The 22,417-nt window shown below is 41.5% G+C and overlaps 1 protein-coding gene across 5 annotated transcripts; it reads left to right on the forward strand.

The window, feature by feature from the left end:
• Nucleotides 1–103: 103 nt before the first annotated feature.
• Nucleotides 104–17,393, forward strand: pum2 (pumilio RNA-binding family member 2). 5 transcript variants are annotated; one of them, XM_031878369.1, is made up of 23 exons: nucleotides 104–261; nucleotides 1,795–2,143; nucleotides 3,845–3,913; nucleotides 4,353–4,458; nucleotides 4,707–4,894; nucleotides 5,048–5,220; nucleotides 5,571–5,862; nucleotides 5,997–6,090; nucleotides 6,254–6,361; nucleotides 6,521–6,660; nucleotides 7,421–7,538; nucleotides 7,670–7,810; nucleotides 7,928–8,230; nucleotides 8,328–8,552; nucleotides 8,731–8,998; nucleotides 9,133–9,262; nucleotides 9,378–9,512; nucleotides 9,646–9,783; nucleotides 12,207–12,332; nucleotides 12,607–12,678; nucleotides 13,535–13,656; nucleotides 14,143–14,335; nucleotides 14,904–17,393. In XM_031878369.1, the coding sequence occupies exons 2-23, from the start codon at nucleotides 1,808–1,810 to the stop codon at nucleotides 15,033–15,035; spliced, it is 3,609 nt and encodes a 1,202-aa protein (XP_031734229.1). In that variant the 5' UTR covers nucleotides 104–261; nucleotides 1,795–1,807; the 3' UTR covers nucleotides 15,036–17,393. The 5 variants fall into 5 exon arrangements, with proteins under 5 accessions (XP_031734229.1, XP_031734231.1, XP_031734232.1 ...); XM_031878371.1 differs by having other exon boundaries at nucleotides 9,378–9,506; XM_031878370.1 differs by having other exon boundaries at nucleotides 105–261; nucleotides 7,931–8,230.
• Nucleotides 17,394–22,417: the final 5,024 nt, after the last annotated feature.

Below are 22,417 nucleotides of genomic sequence, written 5' to 3' on the forward strand. Positions count from 1 at the left end.
ACACCTAGGCGTAACATTTATACTACCTTCACATGGTGTACAAAGGGTAACATGTTGGGAGGCAAATTTACATTGATTGTTATACGCATGTCTACGTAGTTCACGCTATTTACAGGGAGGGGGCACTAGCGTAGGCAAACTCTTAGCTTTGACTATCAAGCGAGCCTTGCTAAATCACCGCTCTCTCCAAGGAAACAAAACAATATAGAATTGGGTTGACGGCGTGCAACAAGCATAGACCCTCTCTCGAAACGACAACGCGTAAGTATAGAATCTTTGTTTGTTCACATCGAAAGCAAAAGCTTTGTAAAGCGATTGATTTAAACGCGACTGCCGTGGTGTGAGTGTTTCCCCTTTTGTTTAGCGGTTAAGGCCCCTCTGTTTGGGACTTGAAGGGGGGCCATGTTGTTTAGCCACTGAGTGTTTGGGTGATGTTTTAGCTCACACAACACCAATTTGCAAATTAGCGTGTGCTAGCTCTTGCATTGGCCATTTGGGTTTATTTGGCTCGTTGCAGCCACTCAATGTGGTATTTCGAGCCGAGAAAATTGCATGTTTTTTCGTCAAACACACGGGCACAATAGCTTACTGTAATGCAATGGCAAATTCACGAATTTAACTTTGATGTCTAACGTCGAAAACCAATAATAAACAGCAGGCCCGCTGCGGTTAGCGTTAGCTTGTTAGCAAAGGAGGTTGCTAATGCTCACTAGTTAAGTAGCATTAGCTAACAATAAACATGGTCAATATCGGCTAGTGTCAACAAAGGATTGCACAAGAATGATGAAGCAACAATATGCAACACGGGGACAAACCTCTAGCCATTAGCCCTTTTAAACCACTATTTACGAAACGTTAAATGTTCAGTCAAAGCCGTAAGTTAGCTTGCTTATTAGCAGCGGACTCTCTGGCTAGGTTAGCTACGTTAGCTAGCCAGCTTGCTGAAAGGCTTGCACATCGGTCTGCCACAATGACCAGTAATGTTGGCTATTTCGCTGGAGCTAGTTATTTATTTTTAAAAGCCAGCGACAGCTCTCGTTGTGGCTAAAAAAATCAGCATTGTTATGTGATAGCCGCGCCCGTCTTTTAATCATTAATAACGTTAATGGTAGCGTTGCGTTAGCCACGACCACCAGCTAACACTAAGCTAACGACAACGTTACCTAGCGTTAGCATTTTTGGGTCTTGCAAGCCATCATCATGCCTGTAACGCACCTGATTTGTTCTTGTATTGCTCATTCATAAACGAGAATCGCCTAATTAGACTTCACCGTTGACGTTAATGTCTTCCGTGTCGGACAAGCTATGTAATTAACGTTACATTTACATACATACATTCAGGGCGACATTCATGCTAACTAACATTTAAATCTTCAACCGTTGAACAGCCATAACGTGAAGTCAGCAATACGGGAAATTAGGTATGTCCCGTCGAAAAAACTAAGTTGGACCTGTTATTCATGTGGTATTCTTTTGGGGGCATAAGTGTAACGTTAGTTCAAAAGTTTCGGTTTGTCTCAAGACTCGCATAATGGCCACATGTTGTGACTTACAGCTTTCATAAGTCCATAGCCTACCAGAATACAGTCACCTAACTGTGACGTTAAAATGGGGGGGGGGGCCTCATTGACTTTATTCGGATATAAAAAGTAATTTTAGCCATATATCTGAATTATTTGTCAGGCAAATGCTCTGGTGGACTAAGAAGTCAATCAATGCAAGACATCACAAAGGGCCAACGTAAAAACACTGCATATTCTTGTCAACATAATACTTGTATGTTGTTTTGTGCAGGCTTTCCCGTGGAATGAGCGTTCCATGCAGCATCCTAGGTATGAATGACGTGGCCTGGCAGGAGACAAGAGGTGGGATGCTGCATGCAAATGGTGCTCCTGAGACTGTAGGTGTCAGAGTTCATGTTGGGGGAGCTGGACAGGCTTCTGGAGTCCCACATTTACAGGGCATGGACCGGGTTGTGAACAACCCCACCGCCCCAGGTACCCCGCAGCCTCCACTGAGTGGACGATCTCAGGATGACGCCACAGTCGGATACTTCTTTCAGAGGCAGCCCGGAGAGCAGCTTGGAGGTTGCACACCCAGCAAACACCGCTGGCCAACTGGTGATGCCAATCATGTTGATCAGGTAAAAGGGCCTTCAGTCATTGTAATGTTATTTAATCTAATGCGGGTTAGAGGGACAGACGGTAGCATTTTGTATCGGCTTAAGATACAAATTTCATGTGCAAACCAAACAATAAAACTCTGTTAGTCACATGTGAGACTAGGTCATTTATTCCACTTGATTCTTCTAGGAGTGTTTTAACGTTGGAGCCTATGAAAAATGTCACTGTCTTTAGTTGGTAGACTATAATGCTGTTGTACAGCAAACTAATAATTTTACTGAAAATGTCTGTAAATACAATGACAAATTCAATTTCGTAGTAATTATTTAAAAACGGGGACTAATTTGAGGTAACGATATAGGTTGGTGAACATTTGCATTTTTTGTATATCCAGTTTTAATCTGGAGAAATAATTAAACTTCATTGAGTAAACAAAATAGAAAAGGTCCTCATCACAGCTATATTTTTGTCACACTGATGCCCAGCGGTTGTTCTACTGTAACCGAATAGACATCACACCAACAGAATTCGTTGACTCCAGTAATTAATTTCAACTTAAATCAGATAAGCTGCAGCACAATTGTTACACAAACTGGACTACTTGGATTGACTTGACCTTCTTACTGGTATCTGTAGTGACACACCCACCTCACCCAACTAGTGGTGCAACGGATCATAAAACTCACGGTTCGGATTGGATCAAAGATCAAATTGGCACAAAAGAAAAAAGGGAGCAAATATAACTTTTACAGTTCCCTGTTTTTTTTTTTTTTTTTGTTTTGTTTTGTTTTTTGCAGCTGATGCTAATTGCAGATAATTGATGATCCATATTGGCAGATAGAGATCCCTTTGTTGTTTGATTATAGCAGCTGGTCTACAAGGCTCCAGGCTTTTTTGCCACCGTCCCAAACATCATTGCAACCACTCTTAAGTCAATGTAAACCATTGAAAATGTGTGCATACATTGGATTGGGCCTGGGGTTATCACTCAGCCTGATGAAAAGTTATTACAGGGCCACCTTCTTTCTCTATGTTTATGTGTTGGTTTTTTTACAGCAGATTCTATCGGGGTTAATGTTGCATTACTGCATTTAAAAAAAAAAAAATCTTCCTTAAAATATTTGTACGATGTCACCTTTAGTGTTTTATGACAAAGCCACAGGCATGCCAGAGTCTTCAGCATCCCTACTTTTCACACCGGGGGGGGGGGCTTGGGTGAAAAGAAAATGGGTGCAGCAACTCTGTTTTGTCCTTCGTGTAATGTTATAGCGCTATGATTCTAATCTTTCATGTGTTTGTAATCTTCAAGGACTCGTACAGTGTATGAAATTACTTCTCGACACAGTTGTACTTTGGTGATTATAACTTATGAATAGCTAATCAGGCTTACACATGTAGAATTACACGTTTCAAAGCATGAGTTTCTTACTCTTTTCTGGTGTTTTTTTGTTTGTACGTTGTTGTATTGTGTCGATTATTTAAATACTTCATGTTGGAAAAAGCTTTTGTGGGCTGAAGGGCCTCTTGAAATGATATGAGGCCATGTTTTGTAGTTTATTCGTTTCACAGAACCAACATATTTTCTGGGTAAAATTGATCAGAAATCAAAGAACAGGTTAGTTTGTTCTCTGCAGCGTGTGGAACAAATGTAATATCCGTTAAGGTCTCTATTTTGTGGCCATCCATTTAGTGCTGTAAGATTTGTGTTTCTTTTGTCTCAGGTCCGTGCTGCGGATGAAATGAACTATGGCTTTCAAGCTCTTGCTTTGGAGTCCAGGGGCATGGGAGAGGTAAGAGGTTTTTGGTCCTAACATTAGTCTTTTTTTCCATTACAGCATAGCAATACATCAAAATGAATATTTATATGGAAAAACTCCCAGTGTATAGGCTTAAAATATACAGTGCAGAGGTGAGTGAATTAATTTCATTATGTAACTACACTAACTCTGCACTGTAGTAGTTGAAATTATTCGGGATAAAAATGCAATAATGTGTTCTCCATGAAGGAGCAAATGACAATCTTTACAGCCTCTCCAAGTCCATAGGGATGTGTTCATGCTCAAAGGTCTTTGCTGAGGTATGACTAAGTGAGAAAGGGTTACGCTGACCAACACTACAGTAAAAAACAATATTTAAACTTCAAAACTGTAACCTAACCACTAAACATCACATTTTTAATAACCTACAATGCAAAATGATCTTACAAAAGATGTACACTTTGTGTTTTAGCTTCTGCCGGCAAAAAAGCTCTGGGATTCTGATGAGCTGGCCAAGGATGGAAGGAAAGGCATGCTTCTTGGAGAGGAGTGGAGGGACAATGCATGGGGATCATCTCGTGAGTGGCTCCTATATCTCTGGACATTGTATTCTCACTTTTCTTTCTTCAAGATGAATAATTCATTATTGGATCTGCTCGTATGGAATTTATTCCAAATCAAATGACATAATTGTAAATGGCGTCATGCCTAATCCTAATGACTGTGATTTTCATTGTTGCCTTAATCTTAATCTGACTGGATGTTTACCCAGCGATGGTTTATGTGCGCATCTATTCCGATGTTTGATCACGCCGTTTTTATTCAGATCATTCAGTGTCTCAGCCAATCATGGTGCAGCGGCGACCAGGCCAGAGCTTCCATGGGAATGGTGATGCCAACTCTGTGCTTTCACCTCGCTCAGAAGGTGGAGGTCTGGGGGTGAGCATGGTGGAGTACGTCCTCAGCTCCTCTCCTGGTGACAAGATGGATGGTCGCTACAGGAACGGTGGCTATGTAAGTTGAGCTTCTGTCTCACCTCTTAACTCACAAGAGTGAGTTCTCTTGACTTATCGAACACTTATTCTAAAGGGTGGCACGTAGTCTTACCTCATCTATTTTTTTTTTTTTTTTTTTTTTTTTTTTTTTTTTTTTATAATATGTATACAGGGTGGAGGAGATGTTGACCAAGATGGGAGAGAGAAGATTGATGTCCAAGAGAAAGTCTCCCCCTATGAAGAGGACAAGAGCCCAGAGATGAAGGTTGGAGATGAGAATGATCCTGCTAAAGCCAACGGAAGAGGTCTACTTAATGGCATGGACCGGGACTGCAAAGACTTCAAGTATGTGTTCCTTTTTCAGTCACGTAAGGTGAACGGCAACCTATTGTTTGGCGCTTTATAAATATGGTGATTTTTAAATTCAGACTTTGAACTGTAACTTCGAACCATCATCTGCAACCCTTGTTTTTGAAAAAATCCTCCCATTTCATAATGTCCATGGCTATTTTAAAGGTGGTCTTCTAATGTTTTGGCAAATTTGAGCAGTGCAATGAAGCCTAAACGTACTGAAATTGTCAAAATAAGTGAGTGAATATCAATGTTAGGCCTATAGTCTCGTTAACGTTGCTTGGCTTCTTGTCCGAGGCAAAGTCTTGTCCTAAAATGACATATGCGCTTCTTTACTCTCCCAGTCCGACCCCAGGGAGCCGTCAAGCTTCCCCTACTGAGGCGGTGGAGAGAATGGGTCCCGGCCCATCAGCTTTGGAGATGATGGGACAGCACCACCCTCATGCCTTCCAGCAACACAACCCCGCTCAAAACAAGGGCCCCGAGGACTTCCAGAGCCAGGAGGCCCAGAACATGGGAGGCATGGAGCAACAAGCCGGCGTGGAGTCCCTCCAGTTTGACTACGCTGGTAACCAGATTCAGGTGGACTCTTCAGGGACTCCAATGGGGTTGTTTGACTACAACTCGCAGCAGCAGGTTGGTTGACAAACAAAACGCATCTTTCAAGAGATCTATATATATATATATATATATATATATATATATATATATACATACATGTAAGCTTGCTCAGCAGATTGTGATATTTGTTTTATTTTTTCTCCCCCCAGTTGTTCCAGAGATCTAATGCCCTGGCTGTTCAACAGCTAACTGCAGCTCAGCAGCAACAATATGCCCTGGCTGCAGCCCAGCAGCAGCATCTCGGTAAATGAGGCTGTTTGTCTTACGACGGGTGTGGTACAGTGTGCCGCGTGATATAGTTGAATTACGTTTTGTCTATGGAGACCTATTTTTTTCAGTTGTAAGTTATTTGAATGAGATTTGATATGGAGAAATGAATTGCATTGCTGTTCCTCTTATTACCCAGCTGGCCTTGGTCCTGCCTTTGTGCCAAACCCTTACATCATTAATGCTGGCCCCCCTGGTACGGATCCCTACACTGCCGCTGGGCTGGCCGCAGCAGCCTCGCTTGCAGGTGATCATACAGCACATTTTTTTTATCCCTTATGTTCTTGCCAGTTAAAGCTTTAGATGTATTTCTGATACACAATGCTGTTGTGCCAAGTTCAGATAAAAGTTGCTATTCTAATCGGTTGTATAGGATGTGTATGAAACGTCTAAATGTCTTCCACAGGTCCCACAGTGGTTCCACCACAGTACTATGGGGTTCCTTGGGGTGTGTATCCGGCCAACCTTTTCCAGCAACAGGCTGCCTCAGCTGCCAATCACTCAGCTAATCAGCAAGCATCCAATCAGGGGCCAGGCCAACAACAGGTAGGAAGTGTTGTGGTTTTGGTCTGAGATGTTTCATTAAGGTGGCCTCGAAAAGCCGGCTCATTGTGAAAAGGCTGTCATGAACACAACTCAAAACTAAAAACTGCGATGTTAATGGCCATAGAGCTGTATATACTGAGAGTAAAATATTACAGTACAAACCACATTAAATACCTTCATGCTGGCTGGCTGTCCCTCTTATGTTTTAGTAGACAGATTTTTCGGGATTGTGTCTTGTTTAAGTGACAACAAACTATGAAAATGATATTTACTACGAATCTACAGCCACATGCCGGCCAAGCTCACTTGACTTTAACTGAAGTGCATTCAAAAGCACATCTGTTGCTTGAAATGTAAGTACACAAGTGCAGTTCCTGTCAATTTGCAGCGCATGTGAGACGCATTACGTTTTGACACGATATTGACAGAACAACGGTAAAGAGGAACTATGGCGTACACACGGTTACTGTCTGTCAGATTGGTTGTGACGCTGTGTAAACCTGAGGTAAATCTTGGCCAGAGAACTAGCTGGACCAGGTGTATTTAAACCTGCCATAAGAAAAACATTCTCTGAAAATGGGCCTGATTTTATTACATTTAATAAGTAAATAAAAATGTTCTCAATTGCATCGTTGATCATAGATGAGATAACAATGCCACAAAGTAAAAATAGTGAAACTGAAAATATTTAATGTAATATAGAAATAATTTGGGCACTTGTAATGCAGTACTCTGACAGTATCATTATCGTCTTCTCCAGGTGATGCGCACAGGAAACAACCAGCGACCTCTTACACCTGGGCAAGGCCAACAGAGTCAGCAGGAATCTCTAGCAGCAGCAGCTGCAAACCCTGCATTGGCATACGCAGGGATGTCTGGTTAGTAGACCACCTCGTACAACTACCCTATAGCCAGACATGCTTATCTTCACTGCTTGATGTTGTCTTTAGAAATGTTTTGTACATAGTAATCTATCATTTCTGACCACTTATTTTGTTCATCTTTTCAGGTTATCAGGTTTTAGCCCCTGCAGCCTACTATGACCAGAATGGGGCCTTGGTGATGGGCCCCGGTGCCCGAGCTGGTCTGGGTGGGCCAGTCCGTCTAGTCCAGACCCCTCTCCTCATCAACCCTGCAGCAGCACAAGCTGGTTAGTACGAGTCCACTAGTCGGTATCATTTCCAACATGTGGATCCACTCTGTTCTTACTTAGTACCACTCAGGGTCTTTCTCAACTCTGCTCCCCTTTTCCCCCCCTTCCCACCAGCAGCTGCGGTGTCAGCATCTGGCTCCGGTAACAACATGTCTGGTCCAGGCAACGGTCTATACCGCTCAATGCCTCAACCTCAGCAGCAGCCTCAGCAGCAGCAGGCTCCTCCACCCAGCAGCGGCCTGCCCTCCAGCTCATTTTACGGCTCTGGAACGGTCCCCAACACTTCTCAGAGCAGCTCCCTTTTCTCACACACCTCTGCTGCGCCGCCACCACAGACCTCCTCCCTGGGCTTCAGCAGTGCCGCCGGGTCCCTCGGCGTCGGCCTGGGCTCTGCTCTCGGAGGCTTCGGCTCTTCTGGTCAGTGGCTTTGGCTACAAGATACATATGGATGAACAGAACTTTACTTTTCGAGGTCTTGTTTTTCTCAACTGGTTCTCTATTGTTTTTCTTGCAGTGTCCAGCTCTACCAGTAGCAGTGTATCTCGCAGGGACTCCCTGCTGGCAAGCTCCGATCTATACAAACGCGGTGGCAGCAGTTTAACTCCCATCGGCCAGCCCTTCTACAACAGCCTGGGCTACTCTTCACCCAGCCCCATTGGCCTCACACCAGGTCACTCTCCACTTACTCCTCCACCATCTCTGCCCTCCTCTCATGGATCCTCTTCCAGCCTTCACCTAGGTAAGCCTCATATTCATGGGAATGGTGAACGATTGATGCATTTTACGTAGTTGATTTAAAGCGGATAATTTTTTCAGAAATGTGTCCTCCGTCTCAAGGCGTTCTGTTTCACATGCATAAGGATCATGTGCTACTGACACTCCCACTACAACAGTGTCCGGTTATTCTCTAATCCTAGGTGGCCTGACAAATGGCAGCGGGCGTTACATTTCTGCCGCGCCCGGAGCTGAGGCGAAGTACCGGAGCACTGGGGGGACGTCCAGTCTTTTCAATTCCAGCAGCCAGCTGTTCCCTCCGTCTCGGCCTCGCTACAGTCGTTCTGATGTTATGCCATCCGGACGCAGCCGCCTACTGGAAGACTTTAGGAACAACCGCTTCCCGAACCTGCAACTCCGTGACCTGCCCGGCCACATGGTGGAGTTCTCTCAAGACCAGCATGGATCCAGGTGGCTAACAAATGTTTTTTTATTTTTTTTTATTTTTTTTTTTTAAACTGTAAACCTAAGAGTGCATTGGTGTACCAAAACCTGCTGAATTTCTTTTCATCTCTACTCTCTGTTTTCAATCTCTCTCTGTCTAGATTTATCCAGCAGAAGCTAGAGAGGGCCACTCCAGCTGAGAGGCAGATGGTGTTTGGAGAGATTCTGCAAGCAGCATACCAACTGATGACTGATGTATTTGGGAACTATGTCATCCAGAAGTTCTTTGAGGTTGGGACAGTTTATCTAGGTGTCATTTCAGTAACAACACCCATATTGATATAGTAGCATTACAGAGTTCTCTGTAGCATGTGTGCAGTAGAGTTTGTGTGTTTTTGTGCTGCAGTTTGGAAGCGCAGACCAGAAGCTGGCTTTGGCAACACGTATCCGTGGACACGTCCTTCCCCTGGCTCTGCAGATGTATGGCTGTCGGGTCATTCAGAAAGCCCTGGAGTCCATTTCCTCAGACCAGCAGGTAATTGTAAGTGAGATTATACTTCTCTATGACGTTTTTGCTGACCTTGTTTTTCTTTCATTTTTGTTTTTTCTTCATTAGTCAACATGGTGACACCTGTTTAAAATTATGCCCTCGTTCCCTTTTATCTTCACTCCAGAGCGACATTGTCCGTGAGCTGGATGGCCACGTGTTGAAGTGTGTCAAGGACCAAAATGGCAACCATGTGGTGCAGAAGTGCATCGAGTGTGTCCAGCCTCAGGCCCTGCAGTTCATTATTGATGCCTTCCAAGGACAGGTGGGTTTATTCTCAAAAGCAAAGGCTCAGCTGTCATTCCCCTTTTTTATAATCTGCTTTTTGCGTTGGTGGATTTGTGAATGTAAAATGTTTAGAATGCCCGCATATGAATCCAAATGTATCCCATTTGCTTTTATCAATGGCATTGTTAATATAAAAGCAAGAATGGAATGAAAAAGCAAGAAACGTCAGTGACGACTTGAAGTGACTACAGAGTAGAGAATCAAACAAACATTACATGTATGCATCCATCACATGAACATTAAACATGTCACATTTGTTTTGAATAAATTGATGAACCTATGTACAGTGGGGGAAAAAAAGTATTTAGTCAGCCACCAATTGTGCAAGTTCTCCCACTTAAAAAGATGAGAGGCCTGTAATTTTCATCATAGGTATACCCTCAACTATGAGAGACAGAATTTAAAGAATTTATTTGCAAATTATGGTGGAAAATAAGTATTTGGTCAATAACAAAAGTTCATCTCAATACTTTGTTATATACCCTTTGTTGGCAATGACAGAGGTCAAACGTTTTCTGTAAGTCTTCACAAGCTTTTCACACACTGTTGCTGGTATTTTGGCGCAGATCTCCTCTAGAGCAGTGATGTTTTGGGGCTGTCGCTGGGCAACACGGACTTTCAACTCCCTCCACAGATTTTCTATGGGGTTGAGATCTGGAGACTGGCTAGGCCACTCCAGGACCTTGAAATGCTTCTTACGAAGCCACTCCTTCGTTGCCCCGGCGGTGTGTTTGGGATCATTGTCATGCTGAAAGACCCAGCCACGTTTCATCTTCAATGCCCTTGCTGATGGAAGGAGGTTTCCACTCAAAATCTCACGATACATGGCCCCATTCATTCTTTCCTTTACACGGATCAGTCGTCCTGGTCCCCTTGCAGAAAAACAGCCCCAAAGCATGATGTTTCCACCCCCATGCTTCACAGTAGGTATGGTGTTCTTTGGATGCAACTCGGCATTCTTTCTCCTCCAAACACGACGAGTTGAGTTTTTACCAAAAATTTCTATTTTGGTTTCATCTGACCATATGACATTCTCCCAATCCTCTTCTGCATCATCCAAATGCTCTCTAGCAAACTTCAGACGGGCCTGGACATGTACTGGCTTAAGCAGGGGGACACGTCTGGCACTGCAGGATTTGAGTCCCTGGCGGCGTAGTGTGTTACTGATGGTAGCCTTTGTTACTTTGGTCCCAGCTCTCTGCAGGTCATTCACTAGGTCCCCCCGTGTGGTTCTGGGATTTTTGTTCACCGTTCTTGTGATCATTTTGACCCCACGGGGTGAGATCTTGCGTGGAGCCCCAGATCGAGGGAGACTATCGGTGGTCTTGTATGTCTTCCATTTTCTAATAATTGCTCCCACAGTTGATTTCTTCACACCAAGCTGCTTACCTATTGCAGATTCAGTCTTCCCAGCCTGGTGCAGGTCTACAATTTTGTTTCTGGTGTCCTTTGACAGCTCTTTGGTCTTGGCCATAGTGGAGTTTGGAGTGTGACTGTTTGAGGTTGTGGACAGGTGTCTTTTATACTGATAACAAGTTCAAACAGTTGCCATTAATACAGGTAATGAGTGGAGGACAGAGGAGCCTCTTAAAGAAGAAGTTACAGGTCTGTGAGAGCCAGAAATCTTGCTTGTTTGTAGGTGACCAAATACTTATTTTACCGAGGAATTTACCAATTAATTCATTAAAAAGCCTACAATGTGATTTCCTGGATTCTTTCCCCCCATTCTGTCTCTCATATTTGAAGTGTACCTATGATGAAAATTACAGGCGTCTCTCATATTTTTAAGCGGGAGAACTTGCACAATTGGTGGCTGACTAAATACTTTTTTTTCCCCACTGTATGTGGCATCTTTGAAAATGCCAATCCATAGATAAAATCTGTTTGTTACTCAGGAAAATCTAAAGTTACTGCGTGTTATTCTGAACCTTCACCCTCTGCTCAGAATAAAACTTCTGCAAGGGAGTTTCTTTTATGTATAACGCTGTGACGGTGCACACAGTTAAGATCAGCTGTCACTGATCAAACCCAATTCCTATAATATGTCAATATCTGAGTGAGTAGGATCGTTGTGCAGCGATAGAACTTCGTTAGGTAATTAGTTTTCTTTAATAGGCTGCGTATAGTGAACGGGTTTTAACAGCATTTCGGTGACTTTGGTTGCTCACAATCTTGTCCCTTTTTGATCTATTTATTTTTCATCTTCGGTCGGCCCCTGTGTTTCGTCCCCGTCAGATTTAAAGCTGAACAAATATATTTAAAATGAAACTATATCGTAGTCTTGTGAATAATTAATTAATTAATTAATCGACAATACAGAATACAATCCCTCTCTGACTCGGGCTGTTTTATTAAAGATGGATGTGCACAGTCCAAATATGCTTTCACTTTCTTTTCCAGGTGTTTGTGCTCTCCACACACCCCTATGGCTGCAGAGTTATCCAAAGGATTTTGGAGCACTGCACCCAGGAGCAGACTCTGCCCATCCTGGAAGAGCTGCATCAGCACTCTGAACAGCTGGGCCAGGTGAGCACATCTGTCTTCATTTCTAAGCCCTCATTGTTTGCAGACGTTTGCTTGTTAGATGTGACGGATCATTGTTGGGATAAACACTCGTCATGTGTATTTGCACGTCTCCATGTATGAGCATTTCATATTTTCAGCTTGTCATTATTCCTGTGTAGCTGTGGTCTAAGTGTAAAGTGATAAGGACGAATGTATTTGTACTGTTAGCTGTCATTGCATCTGATGTATGTGATTCTCTAAACATCCACCCTGCCCCTTCACTTATTCCATCTAGAAATATCAAGGCGTATCATTGGAGATGACACCCAAAACGTATTATACAGTGTCCCGCGATGCACTGTTCAAGGTCAGAGCACTTTGCCTCTCTCGCGGATGTCGCTGTCCTCCCTTCTTCTTTTCCCTTTTTATCTTTTCTTGTGTAAAGACTCTAATTTTAACCTGTAAATAGTTCTCCAACTACCGGCCTTCTCCTAACCCTCTGAGCCGTCCTTTTCTCCTCTTTTTTCCCCCCCCATCTTGCTTTATGCCACAGAGGCTTCACTGATGATCCCTCTCTTTAGCCCAAAGCATCTCCTGATCAATCTGTTTCTCTGTTTTCGGCTACTTAATTTCACAGTAATTGTTTGATACGAGCTTCCAGAGAGTTTAAACTTCAGTGTTCAGAAGTAGTGCTGAAAACACTTCACCTCATCTTAGTTCTTAAATAGACCTCAAGTCCAAAATAATGCAGCTTCTTGTTAAAAACAGATTGACAGGAAATGTATTTGAAGGCAAATACTACCAAATTAATGGTGGCGGTTACATTACCGACACAACCAATTACTACTTTTAACAAGATAAATTCAGAGTGGTGTCATTTGTTGCTTGGTCAGGTGAGTTTTACACCCATAACGGTCTATCACCCATTTCTGAAGGGGCAACGATGCTGTTGGTTGTGCTGTCTCTGTTCAGCAACACTCAAAACCAGCAGCATCTGTTGTGTCTGACCTTCCGCAGTGATGACGTAAGGGTATTTGTAAGAGTGTCACTCATTCGTCTACCCATCATTGTAGAGATGCATGTTTATCTCGCACCAATTACGACCAAGAGTAGTGCATGAGCATCAGTCTGAGTAAAGGGTGTCGCACGGATCCTTTTTTGTGGTTGGTCAATATTTGAAATGTCTTTTTACCTCGAGCTCACACCTGCCCTGCCTCCTACAGGATCAGTACGGTAACTACGTCATTCAGCACGTTTTGGAGCACGGCAGGCCAGAAGATAAGAGCAAGATAGTGGCAGAGGTTCGTGGGAAGGTTCTTGTCCTCAGCCAACACAAATTCGCAAGGTAAGTCGACCTCAACAATTTACAAACCACTACATGGTTCGTTTCAAGCACAGTGCAGCTACCAAGTCGATATCCAAATCATTTTGTTGTCACCATTAAGGGAAGATTAATGTAGCTTTGATTTGTTAAATCTGCTATAAAACTGAGACATCATTTTAACAGTGCTGCACGAAACGCTAACATTCACTGACCATGGATCATGTTGATGTGCTTGGTTTGTACTATGGGCTGCTCCTTTTTTGCCTGAGTGCACCCTTAACGTACAGACAGGCATGCTTATGTTGATCCAAAGCACTACCTGGAAAGACGCACTTGAGAAAAAGTAGTGCCTCTCTCCCTGACTCATCAAAGGGCTGAATAGTGACATCTATAAAGCTTGATTCCATCCACACAGACGTCAGAAAAGTCATGTCTGTGAGCTGTGACTCCTTCAGCTCCGTTCTGAATTTGTAATTGAAGCTTTCCTCTCTCTCTGTTGTCCCTCAGTAACGTTGTGGAGAAGTGTGTGATCCACTCTTCGCGTGCAGAGAGGGCCCTGCTGATAGACGAAGTGTGCTGCCAGAAAGACGGGCCCCACAGCGCCCTGTACACCATGATGAAGGACCAGTACGCCAACTACGTTGTTCAGAGAATGATCGACATGGCAGAACCGGCTCAGCGCAAAATCATCATGCACAAGGTTGGTGACCTATTAACTCTGTGTGATCATGCAGATGTGGAATGACGGGGCTGTTTACATCAAAAGGGAAACACTTACACTCGTTCCTCGTTAAATACAGTGAACCAATACAATGATTAAATCGCTTACATTAAAACATTAATGACTTGTGGTTTTTGAGTGTCTGAGCCAGTTGTGGAAAAAATATTTTGCCTTCTCCCCAAACTTCAATATAGAAGATGGACATGTCTTTATATTTAGCTTTTAATGTTGGATCACATTGATTTTAATCTAGGGAAATTAATGATTAATTGTATAATTTATTATTCTGCAAATTATTTTTTTGATTGGTCAATTAAATGTAAGAAATCTGAGAGAATGCCTGTCAATCAACGGTCCAAAACATTGAATATGCTGTTGTGAAGTACCAACATTTTCTAACCTGGAACCAGTGAATCTTTAGTGTTTTTGCTTCAGAAATCCCTTGAATTGATTAATGACGTTGTTGTTTATCAGCTAATTGATTCGTAAACAAATTCTTTCAGCTCTACTCTGAATTTGCTGACCTTTGCCGTCTCTCCCTTCTCAGATCCGTCCTCACATTGCCACTCTCCGTAAGTACACCTACGGGAAGCACATTCTGGCCAAGCTGGAGAAGTACTACATGAAGAGCGGATCTGAACTGGGTCCCATCGGTGGCCCCACGAACGGCCTCATGTAGTCCCGTCGACATCCTGGGTCCCCTGAAGAAGTGGAGGAGGAGGAGCCCCGAACCCCCCCTGTTCTGTGAGAGATGCTCCTTAGACATAGGGGTTAGCCTTTGACACCCTCTGTTATCCCATTTTGAGGGAATTACCAAAAAAAAAAAGACAAGTCAACTTCACCTAAGAACGCTGTGACAACTGACCCCTGCCACCCCGCCAACCCTGGTGCAGGTCCCCAGTGTGGCCCCCAGGGGACGCACAGTCAGCAGGCAGATTTTATTTTTATTTTTATTTTTATTTTTTCCCTGGGTAAAGCACAAGCCCATTGTTAATGATGTAATTGATGTATTTGACTGGTTTTCATATTATCTTGTACATTTAGTTTTTTACCTTGTAAATTCTCTGTAGAAAAAAAATAATAATTATACACATTGCTGAAATTTCCAATTCCTACAATTAACACCAGCAAGTGATTTTCTAAGGTTAAACTGAGTGATCCTTTTAAATAACCAGACTTATTATGTCAGCTGTTCTAATCAAGTCTAGGCAATGGAATATTCTATTTGTATATTATCCCATGCACCGTAAACGTGTTTCCCATGCCAAAGCAGCTGATGGATTAGTTTTTAAATAGCACTACATAGTATGGATGGATATAAGCCCCTCCGTCCACAGGTGAGTACTATGTGTCCTGTGCCACAGTCACCCAGAGGTCTTGAAGTGACCAGTTTGCGAGCTCGGCTTAGGGGTTGGTGCTTTAGTCTAGGGTGGTGTTTTCCAGTGGTGGCTTATTCATTTTTCAGGCTAATTAGGGGGGAGGGGAGGGAGGGGGGTTTACCCAAGCGGCTTGTAGTCTGCCTGATGTAATTTTCTGAACATTTTCGGTACTAAATATTACAGACTGACCAACCTGAGCTGCTGCATCCACTGAGCCCCATTTTGAGCCGTCTGTCCCTCATCCAGGTGATCACTCGGGGGGGTTTATGCAAAAATAACACGCTACCATTAACTTATAGAAGCGGAGCATGAGGTTTGGTTGTATAGCGGGCGTGTAACCTGGTATAATCTTAACATGAAATGACTGTAGTGGGGGGGGACTGGGGGTATGTGTTGGCATGCTGTGACAGGTTTTAATCCTTGGAATGATTTTTTTTCCTTTATCATGTTTTGTGTAACATCTTATCTGTCTTGTACTTTGAGATGAACACTGCCCTAGAAACGGTATCTTTATGTACTGAATAATCATCTCTTGCGTAGGAGTAGTTTAACGATGTATAGCATCTTTATGTATGTGTAAATTGTTGCTTTTGGGTATAGGGGCTTGCAGCGACGATGGGACCCCCACCGCCTGAAGGCCAGAGTAGTCCGGGGGGAAAAAAAAAAGATGTTGTGAAGTGGCACTTTTCCCAGCTTTGTATATCTGAGGTGACATGAACTAGAAGTAGTGGGATAAGTCGAAGAAAGGGATGCTGAAAGAACCTTCTTATTAATGGTTCTGTTCTTTTGTTTTTTACTTCTCTTTTTCATTCAGTTGGGTATGCAAGTGACCAGGCCGGTGGGGCCATCGAAAGCTAATACAATTCACCCATAATGCTCGTAGTGATGGCTTCATATGAATACTTGTAGTATATGTGCAGTTAATAAGTGTAAGATTATTAGTTTAATTGAAGAAGAAAAAAATGTCTAGTTGTGGTGTTTTGACAGGCCTTGCTCTAAATTTGTAGTGATGCTTTTATTTCGTCTGTACAGTTGTACATTTGTAAACGTTTATGCTGTAAATGGGATGTCTTTTACACTTTTTGAGGAGAAAAAGGCAAAAATGTGCATTTTGATGTGTGTGTATATTCATCACTCCTTTCCCCTTGAATATAATGTATACAGTTTTATTTGATCAAGTGTTATTTTAAAGGAAGAAAAAAATCTTTATGGCTTCACAATCTGGCATGTTTTTTTTGTTTTTAATCTGTTATGGGAAAGGCCAGCCTCTATTTGTACTGGAGCTGTAACATCCACTGTTGATAGTATTTCTGAAGTGTGACAGTTTAAAAAGAAGAAGAAAAAAAAACACTCTGTACTAAAATTGAGGCTGCATTTAGTCCTCTCTGATGCCATGGAAACTTCACAGGACATGACAAGAATTATTTTTGTACAGATGAGTGCTGTATTTTGGAACAGCTTCTACCTTGTAAGCAAAAGCAATGTAAAATATTGTCAATTATATAAATATGAACATATGAGTTTTGTCACACTGTCAAAGTCATGTACATTTTCAGGTGGCCTTATGTACATTTCCAGATGTTAGATGAAGAAAACAAACTCATTTTTGGAAGCAGAATTGTGACTATGTATGATTAAACTGTTCTTCTAACATTTGACCAGCATTGTTGTGGTTTTTCTCCCGTTTGCCATCTTTTAAAAGCTTTTCTAGCTCAATTTTAATTATCAGATGTACAAGCTTAACGTGATCAGTGTCCAAGATAAGGAAGTGTCACACTCCATCTTTGAACTTGTGAAAGGTTTATTCCTCCAAATGCTACACAATTATCCCTAGACACTAAACGGATGCAATTTCACAAGGAAAACTAAACGTAGTGTGATTAAAATGTATATAATGGCAAAATGCATGCCAAGTAAAACGTGTATATACTCAAGTAGTACAATGTTTTGTTTCCGTGCACCTCAGATCTGCCGTGTGCAGTCACAGGGTTTCAATTCATTATAAAATAAATATACATATGTATCCAAATCTTGTACTAATTTTATACTACTACTTCTGCACTGAATTTCAGAGGTCAATATTGTACTTTTTTTCTCCAAGACATGGTGGCTATTGAGTAGTTCCTAGTTCGTTTCCAAATTAAGATTTTTACATACAAAACCAACTAATATCTGAAAGATATAATGTATTGTAGATCTAACAACCCCCATGGTATACACATTAGTTATTTGCGCCACCTTGACCAGTCACATTAGAATACTAATGCATCACTAATAATACACGCCATTCTGTATTAAACAAACGAACGAATGACTGTATCCTTCAGGTGCGCCTCTGTAAACACGTCAGTCAGGTGGTTCTTAGTTGGTCACGATTCAGTGGTGGGCGGGGTTTGGGCAGCGCTGTGGAGGCTCGAGGCTCAATAGGTTCAACACCTACGGAGTACCTGTCGCAGATTTGGACAAAATAAACTGAACACCAACTCTACTGAAAGATGAGAACGTCTTTGGCAGCTTCTTTTATTTTAGCTTTAGCATTGATACATCCTATCAGCATGTCGGTAAGTCAGTTTCAGTCTGTTTTCAACAGTGTTGACGTCAAGTGAATCTCGTGCTTAATTTTCTCACTTCCTCATGTTGGCTATACTACTGTACAAAGGTGTGTTTACTTTTACGATCGTATTGTTTATTGGGCTTTAAAGTGACCTTTATTTAATGTAGAATAGTCGAATTTGTGGTCATTTGATTCCCTTTTATTTCAATAATGGTTTTTAACATTTATTCAAGAAGTATTGGTGTGACAGGTGTCAGAGATAAAATATTGTACGCAGAGAATTGAAGATATTAATGATAAAAGCGTGTGTCTGCAGAGGGAATCACACTAAACTTTTTATGAATTTTACAACTCTTACCAAAATCACCTAATGGCTTTTTTGTCTTATTTATCTTACTAGGGAGGAAAATGCCTCATTGGCACTGGTGGATGTATGTGAGGAGAAACACCAAAATATAAAATGTACTACAAGTAAAAATCCTGCATTCAAAGTTACCGAGATAAAAGTACATACAATAAAAAGTACAATATTTCCAATTGTGGTAAAAGTACTGAAGATACTTTAGTAAAAGTAGCAACACCACAATATACAAATACTCCACTACAGGTAAAAGTCCTGCACTCAAATCAAAAGTATAAGTACAGAACTATTTACAAGGAAAATATGCTTCAAGTATCAAAAGTAATCATTATGCATACAGTACATGTTGCCCAATAAATTGTCATGCAGTGTTGTATTTAATTCAATGATTAATGCTGATGTCTTCAAATCGCTTGTTTTGTCTGACCAACAATGCAAAAACCACAGATATTCAATTCATGATATAAGACTAAATCATCACGCTGTAAGATCTGGAATCCGAGAGTTTGTGGTGTCTTTGCTCAACAAATGGTTCAAATGATAAATGGCTTATTAAAATTGTTGATTCATTTTCTGTAATTTGACTTCATTGATTCATCAGTTATCTCAGCATGCAATAGACAAGAGACAATTTCCAGCCTGAGTGGCCAGTCTATCACAGGGCTAACAGACACACACACACACACACACAAAACATTCACACCTGTGGAAAAGTGAATCTTGCATCCATGTCTGTGGTCTGGGGGAGGAAACTCATGCAAACATTTGGGAGAAACAAACCTCGGATCCATTTCAAGTTAAACACAAGATTCACTGCGTCCCCTTAAGCATTAGTGCTGCCTGACAGATGTTTCCAGCTGTTAGCATTGTTCGTGTGCACAACTACAGCTGGGCGGCACAGACGTTATGGATGCAACATAGTAATGTCCCCCGGTCCAGGAAGTACCTGAGGCACATTTTATTTGCTGGCAGGGTTTTAACAGTATGACGGTTCAGATTGAGAGCCTTTAGGTTTGAGTAAGTAGCAGTACTCCATTTTCCAAAACAAAGGTTTTTATTCCTCCACCACTCTTCACCTCATCGCAGCTTTATATATTTAATGCAATGCATACGGGCATACAGGCCATTTAGTCCCTATCAATGAGTTTAGCTTGAGAATATTCAGTACAGTTTTCAAATAAGTGCCTCGTGTTTAAATAATAGTATTCTAATGAATCATTTACTTGAAGAGAAGTTTTTGTAAGAGCTTTTTTACTTTGTGTTAAGCTGCTACACAGTACACTAAACGCTGAAGGTGTTGAGTCCAAACAACAGATTGTGTGTTCTCTTACCTTCACTGTTTTGCCAAATGGGTGGAGTGACTTTACCATTTAATTCAAGCTCTATTCTCGACTGATTACACTTTATTGGTAATAACAATGGCGTCATTCTGGGTTCGTCAGCCCCAGTGTGCTTTTGAGGCTGTGTTGCTTCAGTGGGACTTTGTATCGAAGACATGATTCATTTCTTTATTGTCCTCTTAAGGAAAGTACCTTTTACAGGCTTCCTTCACCTCTTGTCTGTGTTTATATATCTGATAATAAGACAGGAAAGAGTATTGTGGTGGTCCGCATATCTAAATGCCCTCATCCCCTTTTCTCCATGACCTTAGTTTTCTGCCCGTCCTGAGGACTTAGAGGGATCAGGATATGAATTGGACAGTTATGGCTCTGGTTCAGGGGATTGGTCAGGACAAGGTAATGCTGAGTACTATGCACAATGACTGTTAAATGGTTATAATCCACTTAATATTGCATCCGTTGTTCTTGTCATTATTTTTTCCAATAAAACACACAACATATGCCATGCTCTCTGTCTCAGGTGAAACAGAAAACATCAAGGATCAACCCAACAGCAAAGGAACCAAGAATACGTCCCATGTATGGTTGTTTTCACAAGTCTCATTATTTCTTCACCTTATAATATAGATGGCAAAGCAGGAAATAACGTTTTGCAACTGTTCCTACTTTTGTCTTCAGGGTTCTCCGGTCCTGAACTTCGACGGTACACACAATGACGGCGGATCAGGATTTGTCGTTCTCGCAAACAGCAAGAGTTTCTTGGAGAACAAAGACATCTTTGCCGGTACTTTGCAGTATACGTTGAATAAAGAGTGATATACTGTGTGTTTGTATTCTAACTCAGTCATTTATGTTTACAGCTGTTATTGCAGGAGGAGCAATAGGAGTGGCACTTGCAGCTGCAGTTGCAGCACTATTAATCTACACGTGGAAGAAGAAAGATAACGCAGGATACATTCTGGGTCAGCAGAGGGCTTCAGATGGAGACTATCACAGACCCAACAGGGAGGTCGTTCTTGTTTAACTTCAAACTTTAACAACAATGTTTGTGTTCTAAGGCCAATGTCTGTAACTTGGGAACTACTGTAAATGTGTTATTATCTCGTATTTTTTGGGGGGGAGGGTGGGGATGAGAAATGACAGTTATACTTGCACTTAATGGAAATGTATCTGCAGTTGTTCATTGATAATTTATTTATATTTATGATGAAGTATAAGAAGAGTCTTTATTTACTATCTATCAATCAGGTGTAGTCAGCAGATGTATATGATCATTTTTGACTTGTGGTTGTCTGGTTGAAAAAAGATGGTTATAGATGCAATATGTGATTAATTAATTATCAATCTTGTATGATAGAAGTTGCAATATTATTGTTTTAAAGTGGCATTATGCCCACATTTTTGTAACATTTAAAATGAAGATGACCAATAGTCACTTTACAAGAACTGTTTTGTACAGCAAATACTTGAAAGCCTTTTTTCATGGAAGACATTTTGATGTCAAAGTAGGAAAATCACAGGTGTAAAACATGCAATTACCAATGACTGAATACCATTTAGCTGCTTAGGTTTTGGGGTCTGGGTCTGATGCGTGGATGAGCAGTTACCAATAATGGATGGATAGATATATTCCATGAAATGATATTTACTATTTTTGTATTATATAATTGTCAATAAATTTGCTTTACAACTTTTAACCCTTAACGCTTTTTTGTTGTTTTATTTTATTTTACGAGTGTATATTGAGAGCATAAGTACAGTTTGTTTAAACTTACGTATAACAATGAGAGGATATTATGTACATGCTATTGCATCGTGTGTGTGTTATCGTGTAATATATAGTACAGTAAGATGATTAAGTATTGCAGTGGGGGTTTTTTTAGGAATCAATCTGACATTACATAGCTAATTTAAGTGTTTAGTGATGATATGTGGAAATGGTTTATTATCTATTATCAGAACTCCCAAGGGGCCACAGGACCTGTGGGCCCCCGCTGACCCAGCATCTCTTCCTCCTATTCTTGGTGCATTGTGTATATGTATATTAGTTGGTCATTATTAATAACTTTGCTGTAAGGTGATCAAGTAAATGCACCATTTAACATGGTTTTACCTCTTGGTCTCGAGGTTAGGTAAATTATGCAAGTGTTGCCCTATAATTTTCTTTAGCAGTATTAAACACATATTATTGCAAACTAAATGCCCCATTAGTCCACCTGAAGATCTGGTACCCTGGGACAATATGGTAAATCAGCCATACAAAAAGCTTAATTTAAATGGCCCTGATTTTCATCATTTCAGTTCCATCATGGCCTGAAGCCTATTGGGTTTACTCGGAATGTCTCCACGGCCATTGGCTCAAACTCCTGTCAGTCAAAAGTAACCTTCTGGTCCCCGCCCTTTCCTGCCCGTCAGAGCGTTTGTTTT

Source organism: Anarrhichthys ocellatus, unplaced genomic scaffold (assembly GCF_004355925.1).
Source record: "Anarrhichthys ocellatus isolate YVR2014 unplaced genomic scaffold, GSC_Weel_1.0 scaffold175, whole genome shotgun sequence".
Classification (NCBI taxonomy): domain Eukaryota; kingdom Metazoa; phylum Chordata; class Actinopteri; order Perciformes; family Anarhichadidae; genus Anarrhichthys; species Anarrhichthys ocellatus.